The 24659-nt window shown below is 44.7% G+C and overlaps 1 protein-coding gene across 2 annotated transcripts in view; it reads right to left on the bottom strand.

Moving 5' to 3' along the window:
• Positions 1–24659, bottom strand: part of LOC138504373 (tropomodulin-3-like) — a 419121-nt gene that overhangs the window by 179125 nt on the left and 215337 nt on the right. For both annotated transcript variants that reach the window (XM_069624833.1, XM_069624832.1), the window contains exon 4: positions 12760–12879. In XM_069624833.1, coding sequence (XP_069480934.1) covers positions 12760–12879 — 120 coding nt within the window. The remainder of the gene's footprint in view (positions 1–12759; positions 12880–24659) is intronic.

Below are 24659 nucleotides of genomic sequence, written 5' to 3'. Positions count from 1 at the left end.
TGAATAGTTCCTTTGTATTGGAGCATGCTTTTGAAATTCGGTCATTATAGACCTTTTTTTAGCTTGGACGATTGCTTTCTTATAAATGTGTAGTGCACAATTTCAGTTTAAGTTTATTTTCAACTGTAGGGGAGTGTTGCCATACAGTTTCAAGCTTCCTTTTTCCCCCAGTGTCAGTTTTTAGATGGGGGGTGAACCAAGCATTAAGGTGGGATTGTCGTTTACTTCATACAGCATTTTATATGCCTCCCGGTGAGCGCCAAAGTCATCCGCGCATCGTGATCAAAATTGCCAATTTAGCCCCTGTTTTTACTACAGGCGCTTTGTTTTTAAACGCAATGTGCTTTACCTGCACATTCTTCGCCCTGAAACATTGATTCTAGCCCTCGCCACCATTAAGGTACATGAGGTACCCTTCCTCTTGAAGATGGCCGCCCACCCGACGCCTGCTGCCCTTTCTACTTGATCTGCCTCCAAGCAGCCTTCTGATTGGCCTACTGGCCTATCTCCTCAGCCATTGGGCACCGGCAGGCGAAGCCGGCCCACTCGTCCCAAGGAGGCAAGGCTGACTCCTGTTTGGAGCCGTGAGGACAGTGTGCCAGTCCCCCTGGCCCATCTCATACAAGGTACACCCTCTCCAGCCGCTGCCCTAACACAAGGGGTCAACTGTACCTTACTGCACGTTCGTACAGAAACAGGTGCCATTTTCTCCTAACCTGCGTGCTCTACTTTGCCCACTCCTGAATATCGCCACCCCCTTCTTTCCTCTACCCTCCCCACCCTAACATACATTCAGAGCCCTCCTACCATCACCTCCAGGGTCTAACTTGACTTTGACTTTGAGCTTAGTGCCACTTTGCCTCTACTCCCCTCTACACGTCCTTTGCCTTTTGCTCTTATGTATTCCCTTATATTTGAAACCATGTCTACTGCGTGAGCTGTACAGTAACTGCATCTTGAAGATCTGCATCTCTTTGAACACGCCTCCATTGACTGTTGCCTATGTAATGCTCTTGCAATGCTCTCATATTCCCTGCAACTGTATCTAGCACACCTATGTTTAACATTGATTAGTTTATATATGCTTGGCGCACAAAACTGCACTCAGTACATCTGTGACCAGTATTGATTACCTCTGCACCTGCTAGCGATCTATGCCTCTGTGTCCCGATTGTTAAAATTGAATCTAGTTGATCCTCTGCCTTTATACCTTACTAAGTGACCCATGCTTTATACCTAGATGGCTAAATTGAATTTAGGTGTCCCATTGCTTATGCACCCTGCTAGTGACCTATGCTCTGTTGCGGATTGCTAAATACTTGATTCTAGGTGCCCCACTGCTTCTGCACCATGCCAGAGACCTATGCTCATGTGCCTTGACTGTCAAAATGCTCTTGTATCTGATTGTCTAAATCGATTCTAGATGTCCCTTTGCCTTCGCACCCTGCTAGTGACCTATGCTTTGTGCCTGATTGATAAAAATTAGTATCTAGGTGTCCCATTGCCTATGCACCCTAGAGACCTAGGTTCTTGTGCCTTGATTGTCTAAACCGAATCTAGCTCACCTTTGCCTTCACACCCTTACAGTGAACCATGCTTTATACCTGTTTGCTAATTGAATTTAGGTGACCCCCTGCCTATGCACCTTGCTAGGGTGTCCCACGCTCTAGTGCCCTGATTGTTAAAAACGAATCTAGATGACCCTTTGCCTTCAAACTGCAGTAAGTGACCGTTGCATTTGTGCCTTGACTGTTAAAAACGGAATCCAAGTGACCCATTGCCCTCGCACTATGTTAGTGACCTTGCTTTCGTGCCTGGACTGCGCAAATCGACTTTAGGTGCCTCACTAGACTAGACCCACGCTACCAGACATTAATACATTGCACCAGTCTACCCTGCCCAACATTACAAAGCATTTCCACACGCTTTATACAGTGTTACTGAGATTAACATTGTACATCTTGAATAGCCAATACCTAATCATGCTACCCAACCTATCAGCACCTGAGCCTGCACACAACCCATACTTATTAACTGAAATGAACTCCATACCCTGCCCTGTTCTCGCAAGAAACCTTAGATTACGTGCCAGGCTCGCAAGACTCTATGACCCACTGTCTAAACTAGCCCACAACAAGGTGACCAGGAATCCATCTCTACACCCTCTTCAACTGAATAGTAGACTCCACCGTGAGCCCATCCGAGACCAGAAAAGCACGCACAATGCTATGCCACCACCCCTAAACCTAGCAGATCTAGGGACTAAGGGCGCATTAATAAATGCACGTTCCATGGTAGCCCACGCATCAGACATTGGTGACTTGCTACATAATGAAGACCTGGACTTCTTAGTTACCGAATCCTGGCTTCACCCCACGGCAGGCCCTGCAATTATGCTAGCAGTCCCAGACGATTACACGCTATTAAGACTTGATCGCACCACTTCTAGAGGTGGAGGTCTTGCCATTATAGCCAAAACTAAATTTACTATCACAATCGAATCTCCTATCAATGCTAGCTCCTGTGAATCTCTTACAGCCAAGTTAACACTCTCTAGCACTCAATCCATCTCCATTCACCTTATCTACCGACCACCGGGCCCTTTAGGATCATTCGAAGAAGACCTCACAGACATCTTATCAAACAATCTCAAAAACTCCTCACAACGCATCCTACTAGGAGACTTTAACCTTGGTTTTAGCGACCCTGCAGACGCCAATGCTAGTACAATCAACAATACCCTAGAGGAACTGGGCTTCACCCAGAAGATTACCGAACCTACCCATATCAAAGGGAGAACTTTGGACTGGCTTGCTGTGCACAACTGCCCAGTCCTGGTCTCTGCCATACTCCCACAGCCCTGGACAGACCACTATTTGATCTCGTTTACCCTAAAAACAACCCCAGCACAAGCTAGTAGTATAGCTCCAGCCGTCCAATCCCGTAACAAAAAAAACATCACCCTGGAAAACCTGATCCCGCTTATCACACCAACCTTGAATGCCATCCCGGACCACACTGATCCACTCACGATGGTGGATATCTACAATAAAATCATGCTCTCATCCCTCGACGCTATAGCCCCTTTGAAGCTAAAAAAGAGCAAGCCCCGGAAACACATTAACTCCTGGTTCTCGCCTCATCTCAAAGACCTCAGACAAGAAAAGCGACGCTGTGAGAAAATCTGGTGAGCTTCCCCCTCAGAAAAATTTTTAAAAAACTTGAGTAGCCTAGCCTCCCAATATAAAAAAGAAATTATACTGGCTAAACAATCGTCATTCAGCATGCGGATCTTACAAGCCAAATTTAACACTAGAGAGCGTTTCACAATACTTAAAGAGATTGAATCCCCGATTCAAGTACCTGACTCGTGTATCAAAGATAAAAACTGGTGCACGGGCATTCAAAATGCCCTAGCGAACAAAATCTCATCCCTTAAGACTAAAATAAGCACTAAAAAAGAATCTTTACTCTCCTCTACCAAACAGAGTACCGCCTCCCACAAAAAGGTTGACCCGACTCAATCCCCCCCCCAGCGCTTAACCCATCCTTTAACTTCCACAAAGTATCCACCAAAGAGGTAGAGAATACTATTCTCACCCTCAAACCCTCAAACTGCCATGGAGACTTATGCCCCGCTCAACTGATTAAGGATGCTGCCCGTGATCACGCACCATTTATTACCAAACTAATAAATGCGTCCTTCACATCAGGCACCGTACCTAATAATTTAAAACAGTCCTGGGTCCTCCCTCTGCTTAAAAAACCGAATCTGGACCCATCCACCCCTACCAACTACCGCCCTATTACCACAGTACCTTTCCTCCTTAAAATCATCGATAAAATAGCATACCAACAGATCCAACACTACCTTGAGCACTTCCAACTCCTAGGCGTCCGTCAATCAGGCTTCAGGCCACAACACGGAACAGAGACCGCACTCATAGACCTCATAGATGAGTTGAGAGACCAGGGGAAGACAGCACTATTGCTTCTCCTTGATCTCTCTGCGGCCTTCGATCTGGTCGACCATGAGATCTTGTGCAACCACCTACAAATAGCTGCCCACTTCTCTCAAGATGCAACTAACTGGATCCAATCCTTCCTTAATAACCGTACGATGAGAGTCTTCTCATTAACAGCAGCAGCCGACCCTATCCCGATCACGTGCGGCGTACTGCAAGGATCGTGCATCTCCCCTACACTTGATAACATTTTCACGAAGCCCCTTTTTGATGATCTAGACGATCTGGGTATCACCTACACTAAGGATCGTGCGTCTCCCCTACACTTGATAACATTTTCACGAAGCCCCTTTTTGATGATCTAGACGATCTGGGTATCACCTACACTAACTACGCCGATGATACCCAGATCCTCATCCCGTTGTCGGGGCATTATGACAAGGATTTGGCCTTCGTTAATAAAGTGTACCTCATCATCCAGGCATGGATGGCCTCACACGGACTATGCCTGAATGATGACAAGACGGTCTAGGCTCCACACACTACCTCAACAAACTGGGCCACAAATACTCCTCATTCATAATTGACGACAACAAAATCATGGTAGCTAAGGAGGTTAAAACCCTCGGATTCTATCTAGATTCCACCCTTACCTTCAACAAACAAGTGAACGCAATGGCCTCCGCCACCTCTTACACTTGCAAACTTATCAGGGCAGCCAAACCCTTTCTCTCCCCCACCAACTGCACCACCTTGGCCAGGGCGCTGATCCTGTCCAAGTTGGACTATTGCAATGCCTTATATGTAGGCTGCAACAAATATATCTCTAACAAAATCCAAATCCTCCAGAACAATGCCCTCAGAGCGGCCCTTAGTATCCCGAAGAAAGCCCATATCTCAGATTCCAGAAGAACTGCTAATTGGCTATCCACCAAGGACAAGATATTTCTTAAATCAGTGTCTTTGATTCATAAATGCCTCCACCAAGCAGCCCCCCAATACCTCACCGCCAGATTTACTAGACCTACCCTCTCCCGCCCCGCGAGAACGGCCAATTCCAACCTTCTTCTGGTGCCCAGGTTTAAAACGTACTACATCTGGAGGAAACAGCTTTCCAGTAAAAGCAGCACAATACTGGAACTCCCACCCTCCGTCGTGCAGGGAGGACCTACCCTACCACCAGTTCAGAGCTAGGACCATCCACTGGCTCAAATCTCTCGACTCATAATGACTCTTAGAGACCCAGATTCGCCACTACCATGTGGCGCCTCACTGAATGTAAATATGTTTATAGTATTGCCCTAATGCACATGTTATGTTCTTCCCCTACGCATTAATTGTAAATATGTTTATAGTACTGCCTTTAATGTACATGTTCTACCCTCCTACTTGGCGTGATACTTCCGGCAATGTAACCCTAGCTGGACCTCGCCACACGTATGTAACGAAGCTTTGCAACCCTCTTGCTGCCTTTGCGCCTGGCTACCTTCAGGTTAGGTGCGCATTACAAATAAATAAAATACAAATACAGTTTTTCAGTGGGGCGATTGTGTCCATGGCTGTGGGGCGATGGTGTCCATGGCTATGGTCATGGTGTCGTATATTTTAACCATGGTGTCTGGGTCAGAATCAAATGGCAAGGCATTGATGGTTGGGAGGAGCAGGGGTAGGATATTGTCTGGTGTGATTTTTTCTGGATCTAGTGGGAACAGATGGTGCCATTGTTTTTTCAATTCTGGACATCTTGTTGAGTGTTAAGTAGAAATTGATGAGGAAGTGGTCAGTCCAAGGCTGGGGTGTAATTTTAGTAATAGTAGTAGGGCAGTTGGAGGTGGCTACCCAGTCTAGTATTCTCCCTTTGTCGTGGGTGGGGGGGTGAGGACTTTTTGGGTGAGGCCATGCCCTTCAAGCATGGTAGCGATTGTTTGCGTTTGTCTGTCATTTGGGTCGTTAAGACCTAGGTTAAGGTCGCCAAGGATCATTGTCTGGGATGACTTTTTTGTGTTGCCTGCTAAGAGGCTGGATAGTTCCTCTTTGAAAGGGCCTAAGGGCCCTGGTGGCCTGTAAATGAGAAATAGTTAGGGTTTGGCATGGGGATATTGGGCAATTTAGCGGCCAAGAGTTCACAGGATTTTAAGGTGGGCAGTGTTAACCTTACATTCAGGTTGGATTTGACAATGATGGCTAAGCCACCACCTCTGGCGTTAGGGCGGTCTAGTCTTAGTAGTAGGTACTCTTTGGGTATTGCTAGGGAGAGGGCTGGACCTGCTGCGTCATGTAGCCAGGTTTCTGTGACTGCTAGGAGGTCAAGGTTATCTAAGGTAAGGAGGTCAGCTATTTCACGACTGATCTAGCATTGATCAGTGCTCCTGTTATGGAGATTGTTTTAGGTAGACAGTTGGTGTTAGAAGTAACCGGGATGGGTTCTTTCATTAAGGTGCTGGCAGGTAATTGTGGTTTAGGTTGCGTTGAGCTCCTACTCTGGTTTTTGGGTATGGTACAGCGAATCAAATAGGGGTTGCTAGGTAACTGCGGTTCGTAGAGGGTGGAGAGTCTAGCGCAAAGCCTAGGGTTTCTGTGGAGAGAAGGGCAGGGTGCATGTTTAAATTGGTCCATAGTTGCCAGTATAAGCTATAATAACAGCAGTGGGGCGTATGTTAATAGGGTTGTGCTAAGATGCATTCTGCTAGAGTTGAGTATGTATTACTATATAATATGTCGTATAAGTGGGTTGAGAGCACAAGATCCTATGGCTGGCACAGTAGGAGGTCACTTGATTAGGGCACAGTGGACTAGGATAAGGGTAAAGCAACTATTCAGAGGTTCTAACTTTGCTACTGGGCTAGTCAATAGTCTAGGCAATAGTCAGAGTCAAGTGCTGTAGTCACAGATCGTAGTGGGCAATACAATGTGCTAACACGCATATGTTCACAGTGGTAAGTAAGCCTGGTAAAATGTGGCCTATGAACAGCAAGAGGCAAAGTCAAGAGGGCAAATGTGGCCTATAAGCGACCATAGGTACACTCAAAATGGCAGAAGTGGCCTAGGACAGAGCAACAAAGGCATATCATAGTTCAGCTGTGTGAGTGCAGAAAAACAGTTCTGGCAGGGGGGCTAGATGCGGTTTGCCAAAAGTACTACAGGATACAGCAGTTTCAGCACAGTAGGCAAGTCATACAGTTTGGCTATCAGAATACTGGGAGCTACAAAATACAGTTTCATCACGTGTATACAAGCTAGGCATACTATGCAATTAGGTTAAGGTGAATATTAGGATGAGAAACCTTAATCGGATAGGCTAGATGGGAGGCAGTGCTAGGCTAGATGCAGATTATACCAGAGAGGCATTGCGCTTTGCTCGAGCTACAATCATGGTGGGCAATATTGTGGCTTGCAGACAACAAGTTACACCTTTACAGTTCTTTGCAATGAACGGATATGAGGACAAGCATAAGGTGTAGAGTGAACCTAAACTCTACTGCAGCATAGGTACTACTAATATACTAATAGATAGCACAGGTAGATACTGGAGCATAGGTAAAACAAGGGAGTGTAGCGCAAGTAATCAATAATAGTATTGCTAGACTTACGGCGACATGTTTGTATCAAAGAGTCAGTGGCAGTTAGTCTTTGCGAGGGCTCACTACCCGGTGCGGATGGTCACAGGGGTAGTGGACCAGAAAAAGGGCAGAGGTTCTGGGCTAACGGCGAGGAAGGCTGAGGACAGGTATTGGCCTGGTTTCCCTGGGCCTTGGTAGGAGTGGGCCGGCTTCGCCTACCGGCTCACGATAGGTGGCTAAGATCAGATCAATAGCCAATCGGTGCTCAGCATACTCTGCTGGGCTCATTTAAGCACTGGAGGTATGTGAAAGATTGCGGGCGGCCATCTTTGAAGGTGCAAAACTACTCATGGTGGGTAATGGTGGCAAGGGGTCTCAGGCAGCTGTTGGCATCTAGATCTCAGCATAGAGGCTGCAAATATTTTCTTGCAGCAGGGCATCTCAATAGGCAGAATTAGCAGCGAGACCTGCGATTCTCGCTCGAGTGCTGAGACGCTTTCCAGAATAGGTGAACATGAACATCACTTACAACACTCGTACTAAGATAGAATCGCAACCATCAGCCTGTGTCTATTCGAGACAGAATGGTAATTTTCTTTTATCCTTGCGTCCCATCTCAACTTATTTGTGCATGTTAGCAAGCTCCACACTTACACCAAATCTTGAGGGTCAATAAGTACCACATTAGATAGCAATGTGAATGTTAGCATGTGCCACATCTAGCTGGAAATGTGAACATTAGCCTGAGTCACACCTAGATAGAATTGTGAATGATAGCATGTGCAGATGCAATTAGGATTGTTAGCATACGCCACACCTACATGGAATTGTGAACATTGGCCTGCATCGCATCTGGATAGGATTGTGAATGTCAGCATGTGCCACACTTAAATGGAATTGTAAATTGTAGCATGTGTCACACCTGGATGGAATCGTTAACGTTGGCCTGGGTTGCATCTGGATAGAGTTGTAAATGTTAGTAATCGCCACACTTAGTTAGAATTAGGTAGGCTAACAAGTACCACGTTTAGATAGAATGGTGAACATTAGCCTCCACCGGGCCGAGACAGAATTGCAAATGTTAAACAGTATGGTAAAAAAAATTGCGAATGTTAGCATGTGCCACACTTGGATAAGACTGGGAACAATAGCCTGTGTCACAACTATATAGGATTGTGAATGTTGGCCAGTGCCACATCTAGACAGAATAGCGATTGTTACACAGTGCCAAGTCTAGCCTGCATTAGGAATACGATTGAGGCCAGACTTCGATAGAATTGTGAATACTAGCTTGTTTCACATAGACAGGTTTTAATCTGAATGTGGCCGAGTGCCACAAGTGGATACGGTTTAAGTGTCGGTGGGTGTCATATGGAAAGTATTGTGTATACTAGCCAGTACCGGATTTAGATAGAAATGCGCCACATCTAAAAAGAATGTAGAAATCTAGCACATCACTTCTAGACAGGGATGCCAATAACCAACCCACTAACAATTTCACCCCTCTGCATACACCTCTCAAACTCTAACCAAACAACCACAACCCTATAGCACAACAAACCGCACAAACACTGCAACAAACAAACCACACAGACTCGCACAACAGCACACAACACCTATCAGAAAGCACCCTAAGCCCAGTGAACAGTGTTAGCCGGCCTGTGGCTGCCAATGGCACATCACTGCTCTTCCACTCGTTCCCACTAACCCCCCCCTCCTACTCCACTTTTCAGAGCCGCCAGAGGACCACTCCGGTGGTGATAATGTTAAAGGATATTTGTACCGCAAACTAACACGAACATCAGCAGTACAAAAGAAATTGTCCTTAGTCCAAATTCTAACTGGCCCTACCACATAGGGAATAAAATAAAAAGGAGGCCGGAGCAAAAGCCTCGGTCCTTGAGCTTTCCCTGCCCCCAATATTTGGATCCCTTTTACAGCAAGACAGATCATCAATTTCTCACAATAGAGTACACAGCCTCTCTGCAGGTTCTGTATGCTGAAATGTAAGTCCTTACATTTTTTTCCATACAGTTCCCTTTTTCAAAGAAGAAATGGTTTTAACACAATTTCACCATTTGACTCCATACTCGATAATGTTCTTTCTTTGTGCTTCAGGGCTGTCCTGCTTTCTGTGTTTCGTGTTTCTAGGGCACCCCAAAGCCCTCAGACCCTCCGACAGGCTTAACAGGGCCTTGGTTTGACATCTGCCCGTACGTCTAGCCAAAGAAAAGCTTTTGTTTCACTTCTTTGTCTCTACACGTGTAGGTGAACTCCATTTCAAAACCTGAATAACTCATTAGCCTAGAAGCTTGCTTCGCTCTCCAGTTAGTGGTGCCGCCTCCATGAACCGTCCTCCTAAGTAGAAGTTTGGGTATAGAGGCTATCCCAGGCTTGGAAAGGGAGGAGAGGGTCCTCCATAGTACTGGGTCCATTCATAATGGTTTTCCCTCATCTTCACAGCCACACTGAACATGGACTACGCTCCACATCACCTGGGTCTTCCAATCCCGCGCTTCCACTCCATTCCGCCTGGGCCCTTCATCCTGCTGTGGTTTGCCTTGCTTCTGGTTTTTAGGCCATCTGGCCCTTGGGTAGACTTGACGTCTTGGTTCTGGGAGAGGTGCGGCTGTGCTTGATAGTATGGATGGCCTCAACATTAACTCTGGTGTGCAGTTTGTTGAGTCTGTTCTCAACAGGACAGAGACGTAAGGAAGGGCTAGGCGACCTCCCTGGCTTCACTCCCATAAAGGAGAAATGGGGTTTCTAAAAGCCACCCTCTTTAAGTTATCAACTTTGTGCAATGATTTGGCCTCATTCCACTAAGCGGATACACATCCAAGCCTGCCTCTCCCTTTAGTGGACCATGAAAATGGAACAGAATTTTGAAAATTCCAAGTGTCTAAACTCCAGTCAAAAATCCAGCCCCCAAAAGCTACCCTTCAATCAAAATGGTATACAATAACCCAGGCTTCAGTGAGACTGTGACATGAATCACTTTGCAGAGTCTCAAAACATTCCAAAATAACTTTCATAGGCCAAGCTTCACACTAAAGTAGTAGTGTCTATCACAAGTTCTTCATTGGAAAATACAAATTACATGTACATTGAACTGGATGAACACACTATGAGGGAAGCCCTGGCGGCGTACCGAAGTCCGAAAGAAGGTACCAGGAAGCACGAGAGACCCAGAGGGGCCATGGGAATGGAAGAGAGGCAGGCTAGAGAGGCTCTCCACTGCCCCATTTTGGAATGGAGCATAGAGCATCTGAGGAGAACTTCATCGCAGTTGCAACAATAAGACCACTGACCACCAGAGAAGGGTCTGGGACCCAAATCCAAGTGATTGAAGCAGAGAATAACTTCCTCATCGCACTGACAGCAACAAGCCCACTGACCACCAGAGAAGCGTCTAAGACCCAGACATCAGTATACTAAGCATTCGAGGAAAGCATCCTCATCAAGGTGGCTGGGAGAAGTCCACTGAGGCCCCCCGAGAAGGACTTTGCCAATACCAGGAGAAGGGAGTCATTCTCCTGGTTCCAGAAATGATTAGTGCAAAGGTTTTTTGAAACCACAAGCCAGAGGAAGCAAGTCCTTCCCCCTGATATCCTTTTGCCAAAGAACATTGCATCTTTTTTTGGGGATAAGGACTTGCGTTCTTCTGAGGAACTCCCTAAACCATCCATCATTAATCCACCTTCAAAAACATCCAGTGAAGAAAGACATGAAGAACAAACTAAAATATGCTATTGTCACCCAAAGACTCCGATTGTGCCTATGAAAGGAAACGTATGTTATACTGAGACGAAGAAAAGCTCTGGAAGAATACAGAGTATGAGCCAAACAGAGAAGAATTGTGCTGGGGACGTCCCATGGCAGCGTAATAAAAGTTCGAGGCAGAGACACTGAAGAGAACCTGTGTGTTTTTAATCCACTGGCAGAGGTACGGCGAAGGAAACTTGGACACTGAAGAGAAGCCCAGGTGCAAACTGACATGCAGCATTGGAAAGGGAAGGAGACTCAAGAAACTGGGTGGGATGCAAGACCTCCTGATGCAGAGTGAGAGATGAGTGGAGGCACGATCACTAGCATGTCGCGGTGGACCGGTGGGTCCATGAATAACGCTGATACCAATTCCTTTGACGAAACGCAAAGTGAAATGATGGAAGAAAGAACTGGGAAACCGTATGTGCGACTTCAGAAGTTACAAGAAGCCAAATTGACAAGCGAACGAGAGGGTCTTCGACTGTTAAGAATCCCAGTGACATTATCCCTGAATAATCCACGTAATGGGGAAAGCGGGAGACCCAGGAGGATCAAAGTTTATTATTGGAATGCTCCTCCTTGTCTCAGTCGAGACAAAGTATCAAGAGTAACCACAGAGTGAGAATTGTTACTGGAACGCTCATACTCTTCCCAACAAAGAAAGTATCAGAAGTAAGTTAAGAAAGTGAGAACGATTACAGGAACACTCATACTTATCCCAGTAGAGATATAGTATCACAAGTGAATTAAGGACAAGAGAATAAATATGGAACACCCAAACTCGTCCCAGTCAAGATAAAGAGTGGACAATGAATAAAGGGAAGAACCTTAAATCTGAGTGAACGAAAAGGAATAAACTAGTCTCAAGAAAGAAGGAGCGACAAACACTATTAGATTAAGACAAGAGAACAAGAAGGGATAAAAGAGTAATCAAATGGAAGAGACTGTTGAAACCTTGAAGATCCCAGGATCAGAACGTTGTGATTTGATCAAAACAGTTACCAAGGACTACCCAAGTATACATTATTGAACTGAACTGGTGAAGAACCAACCCACAGGAGAAGGGAGTCATTCGCCTGTACTTTCGTTTTTCTAGTAGTGGTGGGGTCAGGATAGATTAGTTTGGACAGTTGACTGATCTTGATTTGGACTCTCACCGACAAGCATCTCAGTTTTGTTAGGTAGGGCACACACTTAGTATTGGGAAAGTTTATGTTTATTATTATAAACAGTGAGATGGAAAAATCACAGTTCGCGTTCTTCTGACCCTGCCACAGCTCCATGAATTGAACAGCAAAATGCATAACTACACAGCTTTGCAGGCAAGATTCAAGGACACAATGCACAATTGTGAAAGGTGGCATAACCTCACCACCACGTTGAATTAACATTTACACTAAAGAACCAGAGCAATTAGTTATGGTCCGTATGAATATGTAAAACACATGATTGGCTGAAGAACTAACCTGCAAGGTCACCAAGTTCTGTGTCGCTGGCACTGGTCAATGCTTCTTCTAGCTCTGGATCCAGGGAAATGTCTTCCGTGTGTAGTTCCACAGTTTTCTTCTTAGGGATGAAGGCTTTTCCTAAAAAAAGAAGCAAACTACCAGTCAGGCATGTGCAAGAGTAATAGGTTGCGCACCTTTCAATGCAAGAGCCAGGAGCTGCGTGTCAGTAAAGAGCCATTGAGACTTCACTGAATGCGGGTGCGCAGTCAAAGAAAGGATGCGGTTTGTAGCAATAAAAGCACTTGCATGCTGGACTGATGAAGATTATAAGTCCGAATGTTTTGGGTAAGAAGGGTGTTAAGAGGTTAAACCCATGGGTTGACTGGAGCCTTTAGGATACAGGTTCACAGCAAACCATGTCATTCACTGTAATATCATTTGGGGGTGCTATATCTTCAGTATTTACAAACCTGCACTAATAGGGAGGTATCTGAAATAATTCTTAAGCGGGTAAAACGTAAATTGTGCACGAGGGCTGGAACGCACATACAAACAGGACTCTTAAAAAATGTAATTAAAAAAAGGCAGCACCCAGGTCAGAGCATTACAACCCGTTCAAAGAGTGGGTGCTAGTTGCCATTAAAAACGCACCAAGCGCTCTGGCAAGTCAAAGTGTATTACTGGGACACAAACAAAATTCACTATTATCCTTGTGCCCTTCTGCTGCAGCAGGGTTGAGGAAAACATCAAGAAATGGAGAGTTCAAGGAAAACAAAACCTAAAAAGGCCCAAAAAAGGGACTCTTGCAACAAAAGTGATGTTAACTATGGCCCATTCAAAGTGCTACAAATCTCTGCAACAGCTTTCTTTAAAGTGGTCCTAGGTGTAACACATATAGCCTTTTTTTACAATAGGCAGTGCCTTAAACAGACTTGCTTTTATGTCTTCATTTAATGCGCCAGCCAATGTTCATGCTGACGCAAGGTGGAGGAAGGGCAAGGATCAACTCTGCCATGCTTTCCTCTGAATTTGCCTCCTATTATTACCTGCTCATACTAGATAGATTCCATTAGTAAATTCAGCCTACAGAGCGTAATTTGACAGTAGCGTTTACTTTTTCACAAAATTCAGAGAAAAATGCTAAGTAAAAGACCTATGTGCATCAATAGTCTCAAAGACCAACCTAGAGCAGAAAACTGCAGGCAGTCACCACACATGCATGGTTCATAATTGCACCACTGTTCCTTCCCATACCATTATCGCTCCCATCTTTAGTAGCGCTCCGTTAAAGGAATGGTGTGCTCAGAAATATTATTATTGGCCAAAAAGATGGGCAATAATGAAATAAAATATATTTTTTAGATATTTTAAGTCCTATGTAAAGTATTGAGCAAATGAAGCTCAAACTTTAAAATGGGAAGCACTAGGAGGCATCCATTTTGTGAAATGGATGCCGCCTGGGCTTGCATTTCCGGCACTAATGAAGCAAAAGCCAGCCAGCTGTAGTAAACAAAAGCTACCACTCGGTGGCTTTTGCTTCATTGGTGCCGGACTCGGAGGACAGAGACCAGAGACTGCAGGCAGGAAAGCTGCAGCTGCATCTCGGTAAGTGCCAATTTCTTTTTTAAAATAAGCACTAGCTGTGTTTTTTTTTCTAAGTTTTCCGGGCCCGAGGAGCTTTAAAAACATATTTAGGTTTGCGGTAACTTCAGCTTGAAGCCGCTTGGGCTCCAAGCTGAAGCTACCGCAAACAGATACTACGTTGTGTTTAAAAACGCTGCGGTTTTTCCTTCCAAGTTTCTCGCGCTCCTCCGAGCCGGAGGAGCCTGAGAAACCTAGAAAGAAAAACTACAGCGTTTTTGAAACACAACCGTGTTGCGTTTCTGCCTGCTGTGGTTATCACTTTGGGTCTCCGGGACTCCGGGAGCCCCGGAGACCCAAAGTGAAAGCCAAGGCAGGCAGAAACACGGTTGCGTTTCCATGCCGCAGTGTTTCTGCCTGCAGCAGCTTTCACTTTGGGGCACTTGGGCTCCCCGGGAAGGGGGGTGGGGGGAGCCTGCGAGCCCCAAAGTGAAAGCCGCTGCAGGCAAAAACACAACGCAGGTGTTTTGAGATGCTGCAGTGCTTCTCACTGCGGCAGCTTACGTGTGGCGTCTCCTGGGCTCCCCCAACCCTGAGGGAGACCAGGAGACTCCAAGCGAAAGCTGCCGCAGTGAGAAATACGCTTTTGTATTTGTAAAAGCCGCAGTATTTACAAATCCAAAAACGTTATTCTGAATGTAGCAGCTTTCGCTTGGAGTCTCCTGGACTCCCTCAGGGTTGGGGTAGCCCAAGAGACTCCACGCGAAAGCTGCGCTGTCAGAATAACAACGTTGTTGTTTTTATGATTTCCGTGGTTTTCCAACCACGGCAATCACAAATACAACTTTCTATTTTTAATTGCTGCCCCTCGGCTTTTTGCCTTCATTTTATGTTTTCTGTGCTTCCCTGGGCTTGGGGAGCACAGAAAACGTAAAATGAAAGTGAAGGCAGCCTCCTCAGCTCTGCTCTGGCTGCAGTAAGCAAAAGCTCCTAGTAGGGGGCTTTTGCTCCTTGTTTAGTGCCGCAAGGGCAGAGCTGAGGAGGCTGCCTGTAATCACAAAATGGATGCTCCCATGTAAACACTTTGAGCCTCGTTTTCTCAAAGTGTACTTCCATTCAAATATGGAACTTCCATTCAAAATATGTCTAAACTATGTTTTAGACTTGACAATCATTTTATCAATTAATATTTCTGAGCGTGCCATTCCTTTAATCTTATAATACAGAATTAGGGCACCTGTCAATGTGAGGACGAGAAGCTTTGAAAGTAGTATGAACACGTGAAATATCTGGCTGGTGCCTGGATGGCTCAAAACAAGACCAGTAAATACAATATGGTGTATGGAATTTGTATAGCACCTACTGCCATTGGTATGACCCAAGGGCTGTGGGATGACCACCCTTCGGAAGACTGTAGTCAGGTGTGAGGTGAGGAAAGGATTTCTCAAATGTATGTGTGCATTTTTGCCAGCAGGAGGGGAGTGGCAAGGTCACTTAGCAGTAAGCTATATTTATTAGGTGAGAGAATAGGTGCCATGACAAATTGTCAAGGGGGAGAGAGAGACAGAAAGGTTGATTAGGTGAATGGCTGGTCCGAATTTTGAGTGGGTCTCAGCTGTATTCTTTTGGAGGTGGTGATGCGTGTTGTGTATAATGGAGTAGTGTTTATTGAGAAGAAGGTGGGTGGGCCATGCCCAGGCGGGCTATGGTTATGTTGTTGCTATAGTGTGCTTGATGTTCCAGTGCAGAAAGACGGATCCCTGGTTTGAAAGTTCTTTCAGAGCTCATCATAAAGGCTGGATCAAGATGCATTCGATGGTTGGGGTGGTATGATGGTACCTGAGAAACACAGATGCAGCGGCTGAAAGGCCAGCAAAGTTTCCTTCTCAGTATCGGGTTACAAACTGAATAAAGTGAGGAGCGAAGGGCTGACAAGGAGAGCTGTTGGGCTGTGGCGAGTGCCTATTCTGTGCTGCTGTTCGGCATTTGCTGCGGAAAAACATCGGAGGACCATCGGACCTGACGGGAGGTGCGTGTGCCTACCCCTTTAACCCCATAGCTGCCTGGTCAGGTGGTCAGCTAGGTCAGGGGTTAAGAGGCCGCCTCCGCCGCCCTTGCGGCGCTAAGCCCTGAGGAGCGAAGGGCTGACAAGGAGAGCTGTTGGGCTGTTTGGCGTGTGGCGGGTGACGGAGTGCCCCCGACGACGGTTCCCATCATGAGTGTGGCGGAGAAAACACAACAAACGCAAGTAAAAGGTACGCCCTGCCACTTAATGTTGAAAACACGGGCACAAAAGAGACGCGAGGTTCACGCAGACAGCACTAAAACTCTCGAGTCACAGCATACCCACGCAAGAAAAGAAAGTAATTATCACTCGTGTACCTCTACATGTGAACTGACTGCTCCCCTTTTCATCCCAAATACACACAATTCTTCGACCACACTGTCACCATTGCAACAGTCAGATTTGGCTAATATGGCCAACAATGTGTTTGTTAGAGTGCCTACGGCTTTAAATGATAATCTCGCTGTCTTGCATGACTCCCCGACAAAAAGCAAGGATAGATGCACACAAAATAAGATCACACAATTTGAGTTTGATGAAGTTACGCTTAGTCTTTATAATAATATTTATAAGACAGCATACGGGGACGTGGCATCGAGCATGTGCGGAACTTTAAATCCATCACAAAATCCAATTAAGTCCCCATCCGAAACTTCACAATCACCGGTAATCTTACCTCTGGACTGTGTCGGTGCTGAGGTGGTGGCGGTGAGTGTGGACTGCCCTGTGGTGCCCGGAGGGCTGCCGTGGGAGGCCGTGGAAGTCGCGGAGCCCGGAGAGACTCTGTGCGTCGGGAATGTGCCGGCTGACGCTGATGACGGATCTTTGTCGACGCCGTATGAGCTACCTAGGTGCGTAGTTGGGGGCGTCAACCGAGACGGTTTGAGGACTGAGACCAGAGCTGCCGAGTGCAGCAAAATCGATGGACTCCTGCGTCGAGCTTCCGTTGGAGACGAGTTCTCCTGGAGTCAACTGTCGATTGGTCCCACGGCCCCCGGCTACCCCGATGACATCCGTTGGTTCACCATTAGACTTGTTAAGAACCTCTAAGCCCAATGATAATACCAATACTGGTGAAGAGTGGTGTGCAGACATGGTCGCCGGCTTAAATAAAGAGATGGTATCTGATTTGTTAACATCTCCAAAACTAACATCAAAACCCAATATGCGACGCGATTCATTGGAAATCGCAAACAATGTTTTGAAAACTCTATTTAGCCTGACTAAGGGCAACAACAAAAATTCTGCGAGTGCGGCCACACCTCCTATTGATGAAGGAAGCTCAAAAGCTCTTTTGAAAAGGTCTAATAACGTGTTACTTGATCCATGTGAGATGACCCTGGTGGATGTTCCCTTCAAACGTGCAAAAATGTCGAAAAATGAAACATTGTCTGCATATGCACACGACACTTCAGGCTTACCATTATCATCGCAGAAAAGACTGCATAGTGGCAAACATTGTGCCTATCGCAGAAATCAAAGTACAAGTAACGCTAATGGATCTGTGGTTTCTAATACTGATGACTGATGGAGACGAGACAACAAACTCGTCGTTTATGGAACGACCATTCCCTAAAATTAGGAGAAAAAGATGTAGTTTCGACCTTTTACCCAAGTGTACAAAAAGATTGACACAGGGTCCCGAAACAAGTAATGCTATGCCCTCTTCAGATTTACAATCATTGATTTTGTCCTCACTAGCTATCTCCTTGGCCCCATTTACAAAGTTGTATGAACATTTATACGATGCTACAAGAAATTTAACTACAGTAGTGGCTTTGCTAAATTCGAAAGTTGTAGAATTGGAACAAATTTGTGCCAACACTAACCGCTCAATGCATGAAGGTTTTGGAAAGTGCATCGAATGGCATAAGCTGTTAGAAGAGCAAAAAAAGAATGATACAATTGACAAAAAATTGTTTGCGGAGGTCGCTAAAGAAGCTCTTGCCTTGTTTAAAAAAAAGATACACGTGGCCTTCAAAACGGCGAGTTGAGTGATAAATCTGTGGCCAGTGTACATCCTGCCCTAACCTGTAACACGAAAGCAATAGAGACTCTGAATCCTATAAACAAAGTACCCAATCCTGAAATACATTCTGAACAAACCCTACTAAAAGTTATCAAGGCTCCCAACAAATGTGTACCTAACGTCGTTCTACAGACTGCAAACATGGTGACTCAGGATAATCGTGTAAAGTCTGACGGTGTAAAACTTAATCTTCAAGAGTCGTCTACCCGGCAGTCAGATCTGATTTCAATTATAGATAAACCAGAGAATAGTGCAGCAAGAGGCTCTATAAGATTGTCGAGTGCAGGAAATTTGGGCCCGGTTATACTGCCGATTGAGGAAATAGTCGATGTGTCTTTTCACACTGCGTTTGTGCAAGCACGCAGCTCAGCAAATCCGGCACTTGAATTTACTCGAGACGAATCTAGGTCTAATAGTAATATTGAACAGAATAAAGTTGGCTTAGGTGAGGAAATAGTGATCTCAAATCCAGCGCCAAAGTTATTTCCATTATTTGAAAAACAAGTTGCGAAACCACTTAGTATGGAACCTGTAAAAAAAAAAATCAGATAATTCAGCAGTGCAAAAAAACAAAAAATCAACCAGCAAAAAAGAAAACAAAAATGCACGGTGCAAGAAAATTTTTAAGGAATATTAAAGTGGTACACGTACTTGCCAATGGAAAGATTGAGTCTATTTCGACTGAATCAAAAAAATCACTCATTCTACCCACGAATGAAAGCGCAACGAAAGAAGGCTCAAGCGATGAAATCATAGAGGTTACTGAAATATCATCAGAATTACTAAATATGTCAACTTATAATGAGCCAGAATATGAAGATCTTGAAGAGCCAACTGTTCTTGTCGATAAAGTCCAAAGCAACAACAAAGAGAGTCCCAAAGCCTTCTTCCTGGAGAAAGACTGCATAGACGGCAGATTTGTCGTTTTACAAAAAGTAAAACGGAAGGTACAGCCTACTGCAGCAAGTCAGGTTGCAATAGTTCAGTGTCCTGACAGTGCCCTTTATACCAACGAAACGGCAATACAATCAGCGCATAATTGAAGAGCCAACTGTTCTTGTCGATAAAGTCCAAAGCAACAACAAAGAGAGTCCCAAAGCCTTCTTCCTGGAGAAAGACTGCATAGACGGCAGATTTGTCGTTTTACAAAAAGTAAAACGGAAGGTACAGCCTACTGCAGCAAGTCAGGTTGCAATAGTTCAGTGTCCTGACAGTGCCCTTTATACCAACGAAACGGCAATACAATCAGCGCATATGACCGAGAAGGAAAAAAGTCCAATGTGTTTGACTCTACAAGAAAAACGTAACAAGCTACACGGAACCTGCTTAAAGTACATGCCGGACGTCATGATAAAGCCAGTGCAGCCGTTTGAAAGGTTGGCTAGTAACCACAAAGTGAAAACCGCATTAACGCCGATAAACGGAAATTTAAACAACCAGACCCTCCGGACCACGCAGGAAAAAAGGGATAAGAAGCTTGGTTCCTGTATTACTAATCCTGGAAGGAGGGGGCCCGAAGACCTGACTGAGATTGAACTATACGGAAAACAATCATGTAGACATGTTAAATTGCAAGAAATGCAGCTTGTAACGCAAAATGACAGGCACAGGCTCGATCGGGCTAAATACACCACTAACGAATGTGACACGGGTGTAAGGAACAAAGCCCTTACGGCCAATGGTCTAGCGCCTCAGGTCAGATTGATGGTTGAGAGATTAAACTCATCTGACAGGTTGATTTTAAACAGGCGTAACATTATTAAGCTACTTCATCATGTAGCGAGTTTACGTGCAGTTACCACTGAGGATCTAAAGATTGTGGAATTTCCAGATGAGCAAAAGAACGATAGTGATTTTACACATCACTTCGTCCTTAATAGCTACCTCCATTTTGGAGGCGAATGTATCACTTTTTTCATTGGGTTTTGATGTCTATAAATTAGACGATGGGGATTCTGGAGCATATCGTGAGCCCAAGATGGCGACAGAGCCCCAAGCCTCAAGTACCTCTATCCTATTAAATCCGGCAGTATTATCAACTGAATTAGCCAATACACGACTGATTGGGCCAACTACGACAAGACATAACATGCCTGGCGAACACAGTGATCAAAACAAGGCCTCAAATTATGAAAAAAAAGGGGTCTTGATGGACGAAGATAAAAATTCTGGCGAAAACATGGCTCAAAACAAGACCATAAAACACAGAAAAAAACAGGTCTTGTCGGACGAAGATAAAAAATCTGTACCTGAAAGTGAAAGCGAGAAACTCACTATAACAATACAAGGTAAAATGCGACAAGGTGTCGCAGAGCCCAATTCACCTACAAATACCTGCTTTCAGGGTGAAATATTTGAATGGCCGCACGCATAAATAATAGCTGTGAACGATAACGCCAGGATGCTGACGCCGTGAAGCACTGTGTACTAGGCTCTTGGAATTCACGGGGCTTCACACATTTGTTGAATACGGAGTGGTTGGGAGGTTTGGACATAGTATGCTTGCAAGAGACATGGTTAAGCAGTAGCCCTGTCGCATCAGACTTTGAGATAGCTATAAATCCAGCTATAAAAGCGGTGAAAGGCCGTCCTATGGCTGGTCTTATAACTTTAGTAAGACGATCATCCGGATATAGCATCGAAAAATCGATTAATCACTCACCTTTCATCCAAGAGTCCACGATTGTCAAATTGGCCAAACATTCGAGTAATAAAGAACAAATAACTATCTTGAACTTATATTGGAATCATGTGAGGGCTGGAACCAATGTGTTTATTGACAAGGTCACATTTCTCATCGATGCCTACTGGTTGAGCAAGAAGGAGCCAATATAGTCCTTTGTGGCGATCTGAATATAGACTGCTTTCAATCTAAATCTCGTCAGACAAAGAATTTGGCAACTAAATGGATGAAAGAATTGGGCATAAGAAATTTGCAGGTGCTTAATGGCTGCACGCTAGGCGACATACCGCCGGCTTTGACGTGGAACCGTGGAAATCAGGGTTCTACCATTGACTATATATTTGTCACTGCCGATTTCCATCAATTGGTAACTTCATTAAAAGTGCAACGAAATTCAAACAGCGACCATGGAATATTAAAGATGGAATTCATAAGTACAAATGTAAGTGCTAAACCAAAATGGCAGGTGAAAGTCGATGTGGGAGCAAGTAGAGTTCGCCTGTGTTTAGCTGAAAAGGACGTTGAACTCATAACAAACAAATTCAATAGGGATACTGCGACATTAGAATATGCTCAGCTACTGGCAAACTTTAGAACCAAGAATGGTGGCTCTAAACATACTATGTTGAAACGAACCCATTGCTTTGATTTGGCCGTATTACAACAGAAACGGGGTATGAGAAGGATAATACGGCAGGCACGCTCTGACGCCCCAGAGACACGTTGCATGAAGATAAGAAAGGCGAAGCAACACTACAAAAACTGGATTAAATCTTACAAAGTGATTATGACCCAAGGCGACTCAGAATGTATGTTAAGAAATCTGCATAACAAGAAATCCCGTGATTTTTGGAAGCTCATTAACAACACACAGGCATCCCAGTCAGCGTTACAAGCTTCCATGGTATCTGAAACAACATGGATTTCACACTTCAAAGAACTATATAAAGACTCCGGAGGTGACGCTAACCTGGACGATCACTGTGCTGCAGGTTGGTCATTAACTTTCCAGAGAGAGGAGATCATGAGTATAATTAAGAAAGCCAAAAATTCCAGGGCTCCTGGTCCTGACGGTTTGACTAACTTCACGATCAAGCAACATCCAGAGCTATGGGCAGACTTTTGTGTGGATCTCTTTGCGAGAGTGAATCTCCAAAGAAAGACACCGCAATCCTGGAAATCAGCGGTGATTGTCCCCATATTTAAAAAAGGGGACAGAACATGCCCTAAAAATTACCGGCCGATCGCCTTGCTTGACGTCTTAGGGAAGGTGTACGCGACCATGTTGCAGCATAAGTTAGTCAAATGGGCAACTCATTCGAAACACGTAGATGTTAGACAAACTGGTTTTGTCAAGCAAGTTGGATGCTCCTTGAATCTATTGTTGTTAAATATACTTAAAAAGGAAGCAATTAGAACCCAAACAATGGTTTATCTTGCTTTCATTGATTTTTCTCATGCATTTGATACAATAGATCGAGCACGGCTATGGAACAAAATAAGAGAATGGGGCTGCCCGAAAGACCTAGTTGCCGCAATAAAAGATTTACACACTGGAACCTCTATAAGGGTTCGTCTGGATCAAACTGGTACGCTGTCTCAACCAATTAACACCTTTAAGGGAGTCAAGCAAGGCTGCCCGCTGGCGGCGGCATTATTTGGGTTGTTCATTTCTGATATTGGCTACTCCTTTGAAGGCTTAAACATCTTTCCGCCGAAGATCCATAAATCCCGGTTGAGCTGGATGTTGTATGCGGGCGATCTTATATTGCTGGATTTAACACCGATTGGTTTACAGAGGAAAATTAATGGAATCCAGAAATATGTGATCGAAAACCACCTGTCTATCAACACAAAGAAGTGTGAAATACTGGTTTTGAAAGACTTAAAAAGTGGCAAAACTAGGCTTGCAAAAAATCTAACATGGTCATTAAACCAAGAAAAGCTAACTATCTCGCCTAATGTGAAATACCTTCGAATGATGCTCAGTTCCAGCCTCAGTGACGAACCATGGAAAATTGAGATTAAACGTAAATGCAAACAATTGGCGTGTCAAGCGCAGGTGATAAACAATAAATATGGGAAATTTTCTCTGAAAGCAGTCTTACGTTTTTATGAGCAAAAGGTGATACCTATACTTACATATGGGGCAGAAAATACGTTGGGTTGTACTTGGGAGATATGGTCTACTCTTGAGAACATATTTTGGACCAAAGTCCTTAAGTTGCCAAAAGGAACAGCTACGTACTCGATGAGATACGAACTATCATTGATCTCAATTCATGCGAGAGTTTGTTGGAATCTGTTATCACTTTATCGGAAAACGAGAACTAGTGAACAGATTCCGCAATTTGGCGTACTCCATGGTGCGACCTCCTCCGGACCTGGGATCCTGGCATTATGGATGAAACGCTGTGAAGCTCTTATGTCTGAATATGACATTAAGATAGACACTCTCCAAGGAAACCCGAATGCAGCAAAAATAAAAATATGGCAAGAGGATTGGGAACTAACATGTTCAAAAAGAACGTCCTCTAAAATAATGTGTGAGGTTCCTACTGAAGCTCGGGCATATAACAACCCACAAAAATACGTTGAACTGTTTCCAGACCCGCACGCCCGAAGACTGTTCATGTGGTTCAGGCTAAATGGGTTTAAAACAAAAGAGCGGCTACTGGCCTGGTCAACATATGCAAATTTAGATCCAACCTGTCGCTGTTGTCTTCAAGCACTTGAAACATTGAATGCTCTTCTGCGTTGGGCTGCAAACGGAAAGAACTCGTCTCTTGGGCCCTTGGAGTGACTTCCATCCGTCAATGGACGCTGAAGATTGGTGGCAACAAATGTTTAATGGAAGGGATATGAAACTAGTCTTGCCTGTAACACATCTTTTAGCAATAATTGACGATAGATTGATGACCCCTAATGTAGCCATAAATAACAGCTGAGGATGTGTTACATCTCTCCTGGGACAGTGGGAAATGATACTTCTGTAGAACAATGAGGGAAAGGGAAATGGATGAATGTTGTTTGTCTGTTTTGTAACATTTATGTATTTTAAAGGTTTAATTTACAAACCAATAAAATTATTTAAAAAAAAAAATGGTACCCCCTCGTCGACTACTCCGCATTCCCTTTAGGGGCAACTAATAATTCATCCAGGAGGTCGGCTGAGTCGGTCAGGCTGTTGAAGGGAAGAGCCATGTTTTGGGAGCCTTCCTGAGGTGATCTTCTATGCAATAGTTGGTTAATTGGATCGAGTGCCAGATGGTATGGTGGGTGCTTGGGCATGGTCATTTTCATATGAAACTAGTGATGTCAATTAAAAATCTTCTGTGGTCTCCTAAAAATACAATTATTTGCACATATCTAGTCTGGCTCTACATACCACATCTACTGTGGGAAAAAAATGTTTCAGCAGTAGTGCATGGAACTGAGATCCTACTAGTGCACGTTATGTTAAGAAGGAATACAATCAAGGAATTAGCAGCCTGGAAGGGGCGCTCAACCAATCAGGATACTCTGATGAATGGCACTGTTATTCACTGCTAAAACGCCAG

The sequence above is a fragment of the Ambystoma mexicanum genome, chromosome 11, assembly GCF_040938575.1.
Source record: "Ambystoma mexicanum isolate Mex_15411 chromosome 11, UKY_AmexF1_1, whole genome shotgun sequence".
NCBI lineage: Eukaryota > Metazoa > Chordata > Amphibia > Caudata > Ambystomatidae > Ambystoma > Ambystoma mexicanum.
This window is presented reverse-complemented; position numbering and strand designations above follow the sequence as displayed.